This window comes from Cyrtonyx montezumae, unplaced genomic scaffold (genome assembly GCF_038088225.1).
Source record: "Cyrtonyx montezumae isolate F1298 unplaced genomic scaffold, pur_monq_1.0 scaffold_0, whole genome shotgun sequence".
NCBI classification, from domain to species: domain Eukaryota; kingdom Metazoa; phylum Chordata; class Aves; order Galliformes; family Odontophoridae; genus Cyrtonyx; species Cyrtonyx montezumae.
Window position 1 is genome coordinate 18,611,127 of NW_027071824.1, and position 16,756 is coordinate 18,627,882.

The 16,756-nt window shown below is 37.8% G+C and overlaps 1 protein-coding gene across 1 annotated transcript in view; it reads right to left on the minus strand.

The window, feature by feature from the left end:
• CRIM1 (cysteine rich transmembrane BMP regulator 1) overlaps positions 1–16,756 on the minus strand; it is a 159,449-nt gene that overhangs the window by 36,645 nt on the left and 106,048 nt on the right. Inside the window, exons 6-7 of the mRNA XM_065729300.1 lie at positions 10,908–11,090; positions 9,517–9,714 (exon numbers count right to left, since the gene is read on the minus strand). Of these exons, the coding sequence (XP_065585372.1) occupies positions 9,517–9,714; positions 10,908–11,090 (381 nt within the window). The remainder of the gene's footprint in view (positions 1–9,516; positions 9,715–10,907; positions 11,091–16,756) is intronic.

Genomic DNA, 16,756 nt, shown 5'->3' on the forward strand with positions numbered 1-16,756 from the left:
GACCTTCCACTTCTACTATGAGTGATTTGACACAGCTGTTGTCAGAAAGAGTATTTTCTCCTGTTAAAAATGTGAAATACATAGACAACAGGATGGTCCATCTAAGTCTAGTACTGTGCCTCTGACAGAGGCAACAGATACTGTCATACATGGATCTTGTTATACATGGATCAGTACTAGGATAATGCCTGGCTGAAGTACTCAGAAATTGAGAGAAACTGATCCATCCATGCTTCAGTGACAGCAGGGGAAAAACTTTCTGAGGATTACAATTTTACTTTACAAACTTTACAGTTTGAACATTTAAAGTTATATAAAAAAGAAATAAAACAAATTTATTGATGACTGCTGAAGCCTTGGAAAATAAAAACAAAAACAAATCTGAGAGCATTTACTGCAGTCTTCTTGACTTCAATTTTTCATCTGAATGTCAAAAATGAACAATTCATTGAAGATGTCATTTTTCCATCTAACTCTGGAGACTGCATTTACAAAATTCTTTAGTTACTTTCCAAGTGAGCTGAAAAAAAAAATAAATAAGAGTGTCCCCTAAGGCTGATATAAATTCTACACATTTTCCTACCACACCTTAAAATTGTTTAAAATTTGAACTTTGGGTATTGAGTTCATACCAGCAAAAAAAAGTGGGATTCCACTTAACTCTATCATGGCAAAGCCACGTGTACTATAAGAGAGCATAAGTGTTCAGTTTTGGTCTGTGTGAAGGACAAGAGGACTTATATCAGTGAGAGCACAACAAGCAGGTCCAGGGAAGCAATAGTTGTCCTCTGTTTAGCACTTCTGAGACCATATCTGGTGTAATGTCCACCTTTGGCCTCCTTAGTAAGAGAAAGGCTGATGTCCAGCATGGGGCCACCAAACTGGTCAGGGGCTGGGGTAGGCGGTGTAAGAGGAGAGGATGAAAAACTGGAGCTTGAGGGTTATCATGGTTTTATGATTTTGGAGGCAATTCTTCTGCTGTCTGTAGCTTCGTAATAGGTCAGAAGAGGGCCCAGCTCATCTTGGGGGTGGCCAAGAGAATGATGAGAAGCAACAAACACAGATATAAACAAGAGAAATTACAGTATCATACAAGTTATTTTGTTCTTCTTTTTTAAACCAACTGGGTGGTCAAACTCGGTGATGGAGTGCTAAAGAAATTGTGGGATCTTCATCCTTGAAAATACTTGAAACTTCATTAGAACAAGTCCTGAACAACCTGCTGTAACTGGACCTTCTTTGAGCAGGAGGTAGAGCTGGAGGATCCCTAATGATCTTTCCAACTTGCATGATTCTTAGAACTCAACTCAGGACATCTCTAGCGAAAGCAGTAATATCCTCGGTGGATCCTAATCATAACAGTGAAATCCACTGATGAATATTGCAATTTCTAATTGTTTTTGTATTCCCTTGCAAAGTACTGACTGTCTTCCTTACTCAGTAAAAACAGATGTTGTTTAATACCATCTCTCTGAGATCTATGCCATGACTTAAGGAATAGCTTTCTATTTAAGAAGCAAAACTTCCAGGCAGTTAAAACACAACTGTCTGCAGAATGTTATTTGCTGACAGCCACAACCACCTTTAATCAATGGCATTTTATTGTTCATCCTTATGTTAATCCCTTAAGAACAGCTTCTTCAGCTCATTATTATTGTGACATTAAAAATACTTAAAACAAGTAAAAAAACATCTTTGCTTGATTTAATTTGGAATATGGTATTTCAACTCAAAACAGGCTTTGTTTCACACTTCCAGTAAAACCACATCAGGGAAATTTCTACTCCAGGGTTTTACAAAATTGGCTTTAAGTAAGGAAGAAATCATATTTAAGTTATTTATTCTGCATATTGTTTAATGTTCAGGCTGCTATATTTGACATTGTTAAATATGAATGAATTTAAAAGCAAATACTGCTTCTAACTGACCATTAGAAATCTGGACTTCTGTATTTAACACAAAATAATTAGAAATGAAAGGGCAGATATTTGACACTACTGAATCAACCCACTTGCAAATGTCCTTTCAAAATAAAGGGAAAAAAACTATTACAATTAAAAAATATATATATTTTACATAGAAGCGTAGAATTGGAAGACATTAGTGTAAATCAAACACCTACAATAAATTACTTTCCTTGATTCAAGCACAGTGATTATTCCAACTAAACAGACACAGGGATCTGAATTCTCTTAATCACTTCATCTGTGCTCCCTGTGTAGTACTCTAAGCTCCATGAAAATTACAACAGCTACAAAGAACACAACAACGCTAGCGGATAGAGCAAATTCTCACCTACAAAACACTGCTTTTCGACACTGTCACCACCACTAGCTATTCTTTCTTTTATTTTTTATTTTTTTTGCCAGTAATGCACAAGAGCTTGCATGCTGCTCTCATAAAAGTGCACCAGCAGAGGTGACCTGCTGTCACCATCAACACCGCTGAAGTGCATCACCCACCGCCTCATTGTGCTCACATGTAATGTTTGGTCTCTGTAATACTGATGTATACCAGTGTGTGTAATTTTTTTCCACATGGAGGAATTTAGTGACACCCCCCTTGCTCCATATGCACTTTCACATCAGACACCATTTTGTCAGATTGTCCCTCTGCTGCCATCTGTCACATGGCAACAACATGTAATGGAATATTGGTGGGAAGGTTCAACTTTTACTGCTGTACCATCTCTGATGTAGTGGGCCAACATAATAACACTGGAGACGTTACTTTCAAAGTAGCCCTCATACTTTCTTTTTCTCTCCTTTTATTGTCCACAAGAAGTCCTTTTCAGTGTAAGTGGAAAAAAAAATTCCCCCAAAGTTCCATGTGTAAATTCTAACCAATTGCATTACTCTTACTTTTAACAATAATTAACTATGAGTATTATAATTACTTTTTGAATTAGGAAGGACAATAAGATATTTTATATAAAAATCTCACTGCACACAAGAACAAACTCAAAATGTAACTCTCTGAGGTGCATACATTTACTTTGACTTTTAATCCCAGAGAAGCAACTCACATAAAACACTACTGCATTTACATTCAGCAGTGATGCTTCCTGGGACACTGGGATAAAGTATTAGCCATGTGAGTGTACCAGAACAGGATTCTAGAAAGCTCAGCATCTCATAGAGAGTGTAAAATTGAAGTGCATTCTAGGAGATGGAAGGAGAAAGAATGAGTCAAAATCATGTTCTACACATGAACAAAGATCTCAATTGCAGTCTTAAAAAGCTTTCCTGTGCTTGGGGAAAGTGAAACAGCTCCCTCTTCTGTAGCATTTTATACCACAAGCTGCCTCTAGATTAAGACGCTCTGATCCTACAAAATCAACACCAACAGTCTTACAGAAATATAGACTCAATGAATTCAAGCATTTACAATACAAGTTAAGAAAAAGTGTGAGTGAACAATAGTCTATTTCTGTACTAAACGTTTTCTCTGATAGCTGCCTGAAAACTAGTCCTGAAGGGTGTGCTGCTCAACAGCCTTTCGTTGGAGTCCATATACTTGTTTGAATTTTGTCTGCAGTCCAAAAAAGTTAACTGCAGCCTACTAAGCAGCAGCATGTGTGTTTACTTAAGCTTCCTGTAAAAACATTCATATCATTCCAAGAGTGACTAAATGTTTTCCATCCTCATAGTTAGCATTCCAGGCTTCCCCGCCCCTCCAGTCCATTACATGAAAAATATCAGTCCCGAGTCCTGAGCAGGAGAATTTCCTTCCTGGGTTTGAAATCCCTAACGACTCACAGAATTCCACCCCTTCCAACCCCCAGTGTATAGCTGCCTGTGTTAACTATCAGTGTTTAACTATTACATAATGTAAAATGTAGGCAAAGATTTTAAATGCAAATATTTTTAGTGTCACAAAGAAGGAACAGAAAATATATTCATTAATACTTCCAAACACATGGTTCGCTGTGTCAGAAAGACTGTTAATTTCAAAAGTTATTTTACTGTTCACCTGAAAGTACTTAGATACTATTTGTTTTCCTCAAAAACAACTATTATAATTCAATATTATTTTTATTCTTCCTTTGAAGAAGCATCCTGTGAAACAATGCTACATGTGTGTGAGGGGGACTTTTTCACAGCGATGTAACTGAAACAGTCACAAACTTTCTATTCCCAAGATGCTAACTTCAAAGCTTTTATCTGGTGTAATCCATAATTCCAGTTTTTAGGCATGGACTCCATTCAGATAGACATTAAAACTCATGAGGTTTGTTTTTGTTGACAACCACGTTATCAACCACATTTATTCAAGTATAATAAATAAGTTCAATCAATTCTACTTGAATAAATGTGGTTGATAAAAGAAACATCCAACTAGATAAGATAAGGCCATTCAGTTATTATTATGAGGTGCTGTTACAAACACACTAAATTAGTGTGTATCTGGGCCAAATCTATGAATGCTGTAGGCACTGAAAAGAATTAATTAGATGACCCATGTGGTTTCTTTAAAAGAAAGACATCCTTAGCTGCACTGAGATACATATACATATTCACTAGGATTCCCAGATTATTTATTCTTTCAATAGCCATCTCCTAATGAACTTGATGATGAATCACTGAAAAAAGAGGAAAAGATTACTTCATATCAGTCTAGCATTCCTGACTTTCTTAAAAGTGAAGACTTTTATTGTCAGAATGTCTCATTGCACACTGGGCTCTGTGGTTAAACAATCTCTGCTGTCTTGTCTATAAAAGCTGTACTAAATCACGATCTGGCAAAAGTAAACTCAATTCTCTACAGCACTGCATTTGAATCTCTTAATTGACTTTGATGAAAAGGCCCATCCAGACCTACAGTGCTGACACTGAACAATCACTTGCACTTGGTGCTCTAAGTAGATGCTTGGGTCCAAATCCTATGCCAGTGAACACTGTTCTCTACTACTGACTTCATCGAGAATGAATCAAATTTCTTTTCACTGGACTATGGTGCCTTTTTTTACTTAATGATGTGTTGGACACACTAAAGGAACTGAACTGAATTACTTCTCAGCTACAGTTTGGAGCCCTTTATTGATGAAAATGTTAATTTCTTTTTGCGAAGATAAAGTGTCAGCCATTATGACAGCTGAGTAATGCAGTCCTTATTCATGAAAGTCCTCTGAGAGGACTTTGTCTAACACTTAATTTCTCATTCATAGCTTATGCTGGAACCCTTCCACCTGTACCTGAGAGCTCTCATGCAGAACGACTCACTGGGTGACAGCCAACTACTGTACATCAACTGACTTGGCTGCAAGTTTTCCCTATCTGTAGTCTGAGCCTGTGGGAGAAACAAGGGAATGTAGGAAGCCTTCCACTTTCCTTAGAGATGTTTTTGGTATCAATGCCAAGTTTCAGCACTTGTGTTTATTATCTTCTTTTCAAATAACCAACCATTTTCTTAATACCCTACTCAATATTTGCTTACTGAGAACATGACTATAACTCCTATTTGCAGATGGCTGTCTCCACGTGGCCTGAGGAAGGCATGGTTATTCATGTCACTGTAGCTTGTTTGGTGTTACTCACATGCTACTACATATTGATACTAATAGCTATTTGAAGCTCCAGAATCCAGTTTTTAAACTTCATTAAAAATGGAATTGCTGCACAAACATTTAGAAACCAAGACAAATGTTTAATCAACAGAGAAGCAAACAGTTCTAGGAAAAGCAACACTAACAAAAGCCTGACTCCCTACGGATCCATTTCCTACAACAGGACAGGCACCCAAAACAGCTTCCATGAAGAACCGTGTGAGTAACGAAGTATGAGTTCATACCAAAGCTTTGCACTCTGTTCCTTCTAACTACCTGTGTGCTTTCATTAAATACGTAGGAATGAGTTATCTTTGAGATTTCAGTGCGTTGCAAGTGACCATTGGCTCTAAAACTGTGGGGAAAACACAGAAGACTAATGTGATTACCTAAGCCTTGGCTCTTTATGAAGACAGTCTAGAAAACAAAGAAAGAAAAAACAGACTAAATAGATAATAGATTAAACAAACAAAAGCAAATCCCCAAGGACCAATATCATTACAGCAGCTACAGAAGTTCTATAGGACCATCCATCAGAAGCTTAAAACTAATTCTTTGTGTTAGATCCACAGAACACGATGGGACTGCTTTTCCCAGCTCTGACAGGCGAAAGGAGGTGGTTGCCTTAAAAAGCAACATAGACTGAAGAGCTCAAGGATGGGGGCTGGCTGATGAAGGAAGAAATGACACAGAAAACTTTGTCTGGAACCATCTTTTTTCTGCAAGGGGAGAAAGAACCCTTTTCCAGAGGGAGAACAAAGCTGCTCAAAGCATTTTAGCAAGATATTGAGCTTTGTCTCTAAAAGCAATCTTATACCAGCTTTACAGCTTCTTACAATCTGGTCTGAATGTTTGATATTGTCTTGTCTTGCCCCCCACACTGCATTGTCACTCTATCCTCATGCCTTATCAGAGACCCTTGCTTTCTGCCTCACTCCTGCTCTCACCTTGGGCTTTTATCTAGGCACGTCTTGCACAAGTACAATCAACATGCATTGCTGTATTGGAAAACTGGCAAGAGGTGATGGGTAGGCATAGTGTAAGCAGAAGTCTTTCCAAAAGGCCTTTGATCACTCTTACGCATACTTTAAGACGAAAGCAACTGTATATTTTTGAGTAACAGTCATCACCTGCATAAACACTGAAAACTGCCTATCAGCTACTATAACTACTTTCAGTTATGTATGCAATTTCCTGAGAGCATCTCCTCTCACTGAGACTGAAAATACAAACAACATGATCCCTAAATGAAACAAAATGACGATCTCAGTCAAAGCATTCCACAGGAGGAATTCTGTTTTCCTCAACAATCTACCTTTCTCTAGTACAACTTCCCTTTTGCAATCCAAAACCATTACTTCTTGTCCTATTTTCAGAAGATATTGCAAAATATGTTGCTTCTCTTTACTTTACATCAACCTTTCAGGCACTTGAAGGCTGCTATCTTCTCATTCTAGTCATAATTAACTTTAGAATAAATTGAGTACTTTATCTGCCCTCCTATGATGTGCTTTTCTAAACTCAGACCATGCTCATAATTCCTGTTCAGATTCTTGTCAGCTTGTCTGCATGGCTTTTGGAGGAATAATGTACAGGAAAGGACTGAGGACTTAGTATGCCAGATAGGGACTTACCCATAGCAAAGAGATCAAGACTTGGCATCCTGCAAACTGTATCTGTGGCCTTAATTTTAGTATGGCACCTGCCTTCTCAGGGCTCTGTTAATCTATGTTGAATTTCTGTTCATTCATCACCGAACTATTCCTGGAAAACCACTGTGTAACAATTACCCCAAGTCAGGACTTTTGAAGAACTTCTTCCAACACAGTTCAGTAGATTTTTTCTTGTTTAATTCAGTCAACATTTTTTCACTTTCTGCTTTAAATCAAACAAATTCATACTCTGCTCTCCAAGATGCTGGTGGCCCTTTCTAGTTTTGTTGTCTGGAAATTAAATAAATTCAGTTTGCACTGGGTCTGCAGGTTTGCTAGTGAAAACATCAAAAAGAACTGGACACTGATGCTACCGAGCAGATGCTACCTACAGTGCAACTCAAGGAAGGCTGTCCAGGGGGTTGAAGACTAAAACAATGTACACCCTGCTGTGGTACAGCAGTGCTACACGTTTCCCCTCCATATGTCTACCCAATATTTCTCCTCTCCCTCTTGGCAGCTCCAATGAAGTGGATCTGGATCCCTGCACCTGAATCCCACTCCTGCATCCACAGGACAAAAGAGAATTTGGGAGAGCCTAGGAGCAGTTGAATTACTACCCTCTCTGCAAGTCCAGTAACAACTGCTGACAAGCATTCAGAAAGTTACACATTTCAAGCTGTTTGGAATTCCACATCCAAACGACATTCAAATTCCCTGGTCAGTTCCACGTGGCCTCCTGCCATCTGAACTGTCCACATGCTCAGTCAGCTCTGCCTGACTTCTACCAGGCCCTCAGGAGCCCTGTGCTCTTCTCAGCACATGGAGACTGTTGCTGCCACTGCTGCCATTATCAGCGACAGCTTCTTTTTTTTTTTTTTTTTGAGAGCACTTGTATCATACTGACATTCTGTCCCTTCCCACTGGAGAAAAAAACACAGCATACAGAAAATACTTAGATAAATCTACCTGTCCATGCTATATTTCCTAGCTCACTCCCATACACACTAAGAGAGGTGACAGCATATACTCTGTGGTACACATCATGAGAGAATCACTGGGAATTAAGACAATAATTTGCTTCATCGTAAAATTATTTCAGCGTGAAAGTAGTAATTTTCATCACTTCATGGGCAGAATTCATACATTATCAGACACCTTCTTCATATCCTGCGACAAGAATGTTGACATGAAAAAGCACCAACAAGAAAAGTCTATGCTCCACAGATTTCTCCTAAGCAGCAACTATCCAGTGAACGTGGATAGATGCTGCAACCCAAGAAGGGCTACAAGCAGTTACACAAAATTCATTTCAAAATGCATTTCATTCCATCACAGATGGAATAGTAAAAATAAGTGGCAGCTCACTGAGCATGTACCCCTGCAAGTTTCTATACGGCTCTGAAGACAGGTCTAGAATTATGATGTTGAAACCAAGTGATGAGGCATTTTTCATGATGAACAGCTACTACCAAAAACACAACTGTGAACACATAGATTTTTAAAAATATATTCATTTGCACACCTACACGTTTTCATTGCCAGGTTGGGCAGGGGTCTGCCATATCACAAAATCATAGAATCATGAGGGTTGGAAAAGATCTTTAAAATCATCCAGTTCCAACCCCTGCTATAGGCAGGGACACCTCCTTCTAGGTCAGGTTGCTCAAAGCCTCTTACAGCCTGATCTTGAACACCTTCAGAGAGTGGTCATCCACAATCCCACTGGGCAACCTGTTCCATATAGCTAAGTTAAAATCTCAGTCTGTTATATAAACCGCATATATTTCCACAAAATGTAACTACATCTTAAACTCTAAAAATCAAAATCTCTCTCCTACCTAATAATTATCCCTTAGAAGTTTCACTGAAATAATGTTTTTTTCATATTGTAATTATATTCAGTCTGAAGCTATATTGTACAAAGATATTGAATTGTAACTAAATGATAGCAATGAATAAGAAATTAGGAATAATTCAATTATAAGTAATAGCTGTAGCTGAACATTTTGATCCTCTGATTCCTCCTATATTTATTAATAAGCTTTAATAAAAGCAAGGAGTCAAATTAGTTAATAATGCTGATTTTAATACTGTATTAGACCAAAAGAGTACTGAATATGGCCACATATAGTTGTGGTTAGATTATGTTTAAAAATTAGCTATTTTTATTCCCTTCTCCCCAACTAATTTGTTAAAGTCACAGGAAATGCTGTAACAGCTACTTCAATCCTTCGAAATTACAAAGTAAATTAGTAATTACTAAGTCAGAAGCAGCCATGACAGTATGAAGGATAACAAAAGAAATGCAGATCTCACCTTCACATACTGGGCAGCACTCTCCCGGAACTTTGACAGGATTCAAACAGCTCTGCCCACAGGCTGTAGCAACACAGTGAGGATCTCCATTGATACACTGGCAGAAAGTACAGTCATCCTCTCTCCAGCGGTCACCATGAGCTTGGATCTGACCATTGGCATAACAGCCAGCAGGATTATTTACAGGGTAAACTGGGTCTGAAATAAGAGAAATTGCAATAGAGCAAGAAATTTTACACTTCCATTTATGACAAAATATTATGCATGCATAACTTCAATGTCATGATTTATTATTATTTAAAAAGAGTTACATGAAATCACTATCAAACAGAAAGGACCATGCTCTGGTATACAGAGATACAATAATACAGGCAACAACTTATGATATTTCAATATTGAAATTTACTGTTGAAAATGTTAAGTCAGCATAACATTCATAAACTCAGTGTTCTATTTTTAAATATTTCCATTAAAATTTTATATTTTACAAGCAGATCTAGAAAAGGAAAATGTATCTACAGATGGCTGGATTATATTTTTTACAATGTTTAGTTTTGGATTTTTTTGTACCAACTTTATCAGACTGTAAAGGAAATCTGGAAATATTTCAACAAAACTAATCATTCAGAACTGAGAAATTTGACTTGGAAGACTTGAGATTTCCAACTTATTTTGTTATTGAGATGTCATTCCTAAGTTTACTTTCAACCACATGGACCAGGAGTGCTTCACAGGCCTTTTTCTATGTCCTGGCCATACTCTGACCCTCAGGAAGGCAAGATCCAAATGTAAGGCGCCAGCCCTCATCTTCCTCTCCTGGAATCCTGTTTGTATTCTGGCAGAAGACGTGTCAAATATTTTCCAGTATAAGCAAGAGGGCCAATGTGAAATTTCCCACAGAATCTTTTTTTAGGAGGACTGCAGGCCTAACAAGCAGACGAGCAGGCTGTCAACAGGGTAAGGGAGGAATAGAAAAACACTGAAGCCAGATTACTGCCCTGGTTCTCTGCTACAATTGTAAATGTTGTTCAGCTGAACGAAAGAGCAGTAAGTGGAAGAAGCAGGCTGCAAAGCCATAGATACTGCCAGAGACACACTGCTACTGCTTTGGAGCAAAATGATGTCTAAACTATAAGCTAAAAGAGTAATTTCTGGTGTAGAAATTAGGACCAGCCTCATGAGACTTGGGAAGAAGGCACTCAAAAAGTACTGCACACATGACCATGACAAAGATCATATCAAGAAATGTAAAGGAAAAACTTGATTAAGAAGGAGCTGACAAATTTTAGAACAACATGGAACACTTCTTCATTCATTTTCAATGAAAAAAAAAAAAAACAACAAAAAAAGCAGAAAGATAAAAAAAAGAAAGGATTTAAAAGATATTGTACCTTCACATACTGGACAGCACTCTCCCTCCGGTACATAATACCTGTCACAGTGTAGCTCACCACACTGTGCAGAGAAGCAAATAGAGACACCACCTTGGCACCGACAGAAGCGACAAGCATCCATTCGAAACATGTCCCCATCATAATATTCCATGCTGTTAAATATGCAAGTTGGCTTTACTTCTGAAAGAAGAAGAAAAAAAGGAGTCAGGTATTTTACATATATTAATAAATGGTAAATAGTTAAACTCATTTTGCTACTGAGAAAACCAGGTGGCAGAAAACCACTAAATTTTCTTTCATTAAATAAAAACATCTATATTTCCTTTCCACTATACAGCATATGTTATTGTCTGTTTAAACAATGGAAGAAATGCTGTTTAGATTTATTTTTAGAGCAGTTAGTTATTCATAAATAAAATCCTGATTTTTTAAAAATTATAATACTGAAGGAAAGCAGTTTTCTTTACTGGTGCAAAATCTTTTCATTCTGGATGAGCCAGAAGTTATTTCAAATTTCAGCAAATGAAGCAATACCGTTTTTATATTTTTAGAAGTGAGTTTCTGATGTTTTTTAAGAGCACTCTCTTTCTACAGGATTCTGGTACACATGCGGTTCAACTGCCTTAGAGCTGTCCAACACATAATGGGCTTTTTGTTGTTGTTTTTCTTCTTGTTGTTAGTTCATAAGAATAAAGATACATGTATTCCATGACCACATGGAATTGCAAACAATGAATCGCAGACACTTCTTAGTAGTTCAATCTAACTGGAGCCCTGCTAGTCACCTCACAGCTATACTCCCCACATAAGATAATCACCCTTGTAACGACCATTACCTGGTCACTTTGGTGCTTTTAAAACACAGCAAGACTGTTTTGACTATTTCTTGTATAGCAGAGCTCTAACTTATGATTCAATTCAATCCAATCTAATGGGAAAACTAAAAGCTCTAAAAGTTTCTAAATATTTGGGAAAGGACCTGGAGGACACGTTCAGTTCAGCCTGCTACGTATGCACACACTGTGTTGTGCAGCTTCACAGCATACAGCTGAATCATATAACTGTTTTGACACAGTAGAACAAATACAATTATACCACATTCTACACTGCATTAGTCATTAGGAAGTCATGACTTCACAGTTGCATCATTGTATTATTCACTGAAGCCTACTTTCTCTTTCCCATTATGGAATAATGTTAAATTCTTGATCTTTTCTAGAACTTACCCAAGACACTTGAGAATAGATACCTGAAGCAAAACATTGCCTACTAAGCAGATGTATTTGTCCAGTAGCTATGAATCTATCATTTTCAAAGCCAAAGAATCTGAGATAAAGGAAGCAACTTGTTTCAGACTCAAAGTCAAATTTAAAAAGCAGACAATTGCATATGTTGTTGATTTCCATAGACTATGTGGGAAACTGTTTAATTACATGTATAAAACTGCCAAATCATGGTGATAACTGTACCTGCTTTGAGATTAGGTTTTCTATTGTTCTTGGTACACAGTCTCACATGGGAGATAAAAATATTTAAATGAAATTTCAGGATTTGCTGAATTCTCCTGAATCTTCTTAATTTTGGAGTCTGAAGAACTTTTCATATTATGTTATTCTTGACATTAATGCAAGTTTTGTTCAAAATTCTGAAGTATTTCAGTGACCTTAGTAGTTCCTTCTACACACACTTATGCTGAGCTCCAGTCAGCATAATCAAATCATTTAATATGACTGTTAAATGTTAGCGTTGAAACTTGGAATTATCCTGAGCGATGTTTGATTTTTACATGCCTGTTCTGTCTTCAAGGCATAATGTAGAAAGCAGTGTTAAAAAAAAAAAAAAGTAAAAAGAGGAAATACCACTGTGTCCGGGAAAACAGCTATGACCTCATTAGAAAGCTATTCACATAAACAAACACTTGAAAAATATTTCAAGTTTATGTAACTCAAGCTGTTAGTCTAAAAACCTTCTCAAAAATGAAGTAGTGCCAAGAACATAAAAAGCATTTAAATCCATTTGTTCCTGACTTTACTATTTTGATTGAAGCTTTCTAGACTTTTTATTTTTCTCCTCCCCTCCCTCCACCCCAACAGTAGATCTGAATTTCTGCCTAGTTTGGAAAGTAGAAACATCTTCCATGAATTATCGTTCATTTTTAAAATATCCAAACAAGAATAAGCAAGAAACTGTAAATCCAGAGAGGAAACAATCTACTTTATTCCTACAAATGAAAAATTCTATAAAATGTCACTATATGTGTACTACCAGATTTATGGTAGTGTATATGTACGCATACTGAACTACTGAGCTATCCATATGCATCCAGCCATAAGACAAGGATTACTGTTAAATCTATATAGACTAATGACTCAGTCAAGCCAGAACAAACATAATAAGAACTCTAGCTTTAGATATTCATAAAGTGAAAGTCTAATAGAAGAGCCAACATCTTGCTGCGGAATTTGAACCAACACATTTCTTTCAGCGGGATATACTGGACGATACTCAGAGTTCTCACACCTGTTTTACTTCTAAATAGTGCTAATTTTATTGCTTTACTGACCAATGTATGATAGCCACAAAGTAATGACAATATAAAGCTATCAATTAAATAAACACTTTTCCTGAAAGGCTGGCAACCATGAGTTTATTATGTGACCAACAGAGAAAATGCTGCATATAAAATTCTTTAGCTACCAAACCTCCCCATGTGACAAAATAGTTACAACAGACTGAAGAGCACAGCATCAAGCAGTCAAATGTAAATGCAAACTCAAATCCCTTTTCTGATGCCAACTACCAAATGATGCAGTAGGCATGAGACCACTACCCAGGCCATGGATTTATGAACCTGACTTCATCATCTGCCAGCTATAAGTTAGCCTATGACAGAAGATCTAGCCTAGGCACGGATATTCAGCCCCAAAACTGTGGAAGGATCCAGAGCAGACAGAGTACAATGTAGAGTTCCTGCTGGCTGTTCCTGTGATGGGACAGATATCAGATCTCTGCTCCAATATCAAGTTACGCATGACAAAGAGGGCACAGTTGACTTGGCACGGAAGTTCATGCTCCAGAGTTAAATGAGGGAGAACTGGCATAAATCTTGCTCTACAGATTGTTTCAGTGAGCCCCATCCTTATTATTCTGAGAGGAAGAGTCCTGAAGCCAGAGCTGCTGTGAGCCACACAGGCTAGTGCTACACAAACAGAAAAAAGCACTCATTTCTGAAGACCTTTATCTCCAAACTGCAGACAGACACAATCTTTTTTACCAAATCAATTTTCTATGGTCTTTTCCCTTGTACTTTTATACCTAATGAAAGTCTACAGTCTGGGCTAATCTAAAATAAATTTGCTGTTACAGAGACTTCTGTAGTTTCCCTGTAACAGTGGCTGTCTTTGTTTAAAGTTACAGAACTGCTCAGGAACATGTGAGCTTTGCCATCCAGCTCTTGTTAGGCATTATTCTGGACATGGTTATTTCAAGCACACGTGATGCTCAGTATCAGCTGTCTTTAGGCAAGTTTGGGCATTTTCTTCTAGCCTGTCTGAAGAGGAAGAGAGATTCAAAACAATTTTCTGTTGTTCAAAGGATGAAAAGGTTCATAGTCGTGGCACTTTGGACATTCCTTCAGAATACAGAAGAATTTGCACCAGACTCCTGGAAGGAACTGGTGCAAGTGCTGTGAACTTTTCATTAAATGAAAGGGAAGGAAACTGACAAACTTTAGCCCTGTGTCAGTACAAACGAAATATAGAGAGCTTTCAGTTTTACAAAAGCTCTGCTGATAAGGAGTTTTAAAAAAGAAAAGGATACTCTTCAGTTGAATTAGTTCATAGTATGTAAATGGGCAAAACATTGTATGCTTTTATTTACCTACAAACATATTGAAGCAGTATTTGGCTTCTTAGTCTTTGGACTTCAGTACTTTGTGCATCATTAACACATCTGTGGAACTACTCTGCAAAGTCTTTTTGTCTTGCATCTAGGAACAGTGATCAGGACTAAGACAAACCTGTAACTATTATTTATAGGCATGCCAATAGGACACAGGCACCCGCAAAAATTTCAGCACCATTGTAAGGACTGCCATAGCCCATCATTCATCAGAAACCCATCTGCAATCTGCCTTCAATGCATGACAGAAATTTACAATTGCAGGAAAAATACCCTAAACTGTTAATGCAAGGTTGTGGTTTGGCATTATAGCTAAAAGATGATGCTCAGCAGTAGGACTCTTGTACAGTTCTCATCATCTATTCCTTTCTTTAATAAAAATATTTTTCCTCCAACGTGTTGGCAGCCTTGTCCAGGTTTAAGCATCTGCAAATATCTGAGAGCCAGAAGACATTACCCTAACAAGAAGTTTCACTTTGGCAAAAAGAAAAATAATTACTACTTCAGAAAGTAAATACTAAAAACTAATTTATTTTTAAAACCACATAGAACTGAAACATCTAGCATCTAATATGCTTTGTACATCGCATAACATCAGTTCCACAAAATATACCTAGTATCTTGGTTTTTATTAACTGACATGAATAAATGAAGTAAATTAGATTTGGTCTTGGATTGGTGTCAGTTTTTCACATCTCTGTTTACCCTTCTGTTTTAAATGTAAGTGGAACATCTTGCTTCAGACATTTTCCCTATTGATTATGGTGGGTATAATCCAAATCCAGAGAATCTAAAATATTATGCATGGCTTGGCAGACTGACCTGCCTTTTTAATTCACCAGTCCAAATTCTCACATTGCTATGCCTGGTCATTAACTTTGATTTTCAAATACTATTAAAATACTCTGAATTTAAACAATCTTGTTAAACCTCATCTGGTTCCTTTCTGCCCAACTCTAAGCCTGTCCGGGTCTTGCTGAACGGCGGCACAGCCCTCCAGCGTGTCAGCCATTCCTCCCAGCATATCACCAGCAAACTCGCTGAAGGTGGCCACTATCCCCTCATCAAGGTGATGAAGATGTTGAACAGGACTGGACCCAGCACTGACCCTGGAGGAACACAGCTAAGCACAGGCCTCCAACTGGACTCTGTGCTGCCAATCACAATCCTTTTCCATAGTATCACCAGTAAAGTGGAAAAGCAATATAGAAGAAGTCACAGTTTCCCTGTGGCAGTTGTCATCCTTGTCAGCCTGTTATTTTGGGGCATACACTAGGTACTTCCATTCTGAATAGAAAGGGGAACAGAAGACTAACCTTCAGCTCCTGGGGTAATGGAGGGACCACAGGCCTTCACAGCCACTCTTGGCAAGGCTGGGGCATAAAGCAGCCTGGTCCCTTACAATTTGGAGCTCTTGGACCCGCGTTCACTCTAGGACCACTCTACGTCCAACTAGGTCCACTCTCCCTTGGGCGACTGAGTGCCTTTCATAAAGCCATCAGAGATCCTTTTTAAAGTAGCTGCTGCATTCACGGAAGATTATTCAAAAGTGGAAGCTGTGACTGACAGAATAAAGCAGCAGCAGGATGCTTAGCAATTTGCTCTCTCAAATTTCTAAAGGCACAGCCTCCAAGCCACTGTCTACAGCACAATCTACATTCAAGAGACCCATGCATCAATACCCAATTAGAGAACAGAGATTTTGGATGCTCTCTTGTTTTCAAACTCTTCCACTCTTGCTGTACACGTAGCTTTCAATCTATTTAGATTCATTTGTTGTTGCTAGTAATTGAATGCTGAATCATTTTTTTCCTTACAACCTCTCCTATGAGAGAGAAGGCAGTGCACCACTGTTAACAGACAAAAATAAATGAGTAATAAAAGTTGAGTGGATCTGGAGAAATCTAAAATTCACTTCAATAAAACACAGGGTGAAGGTATCTCTT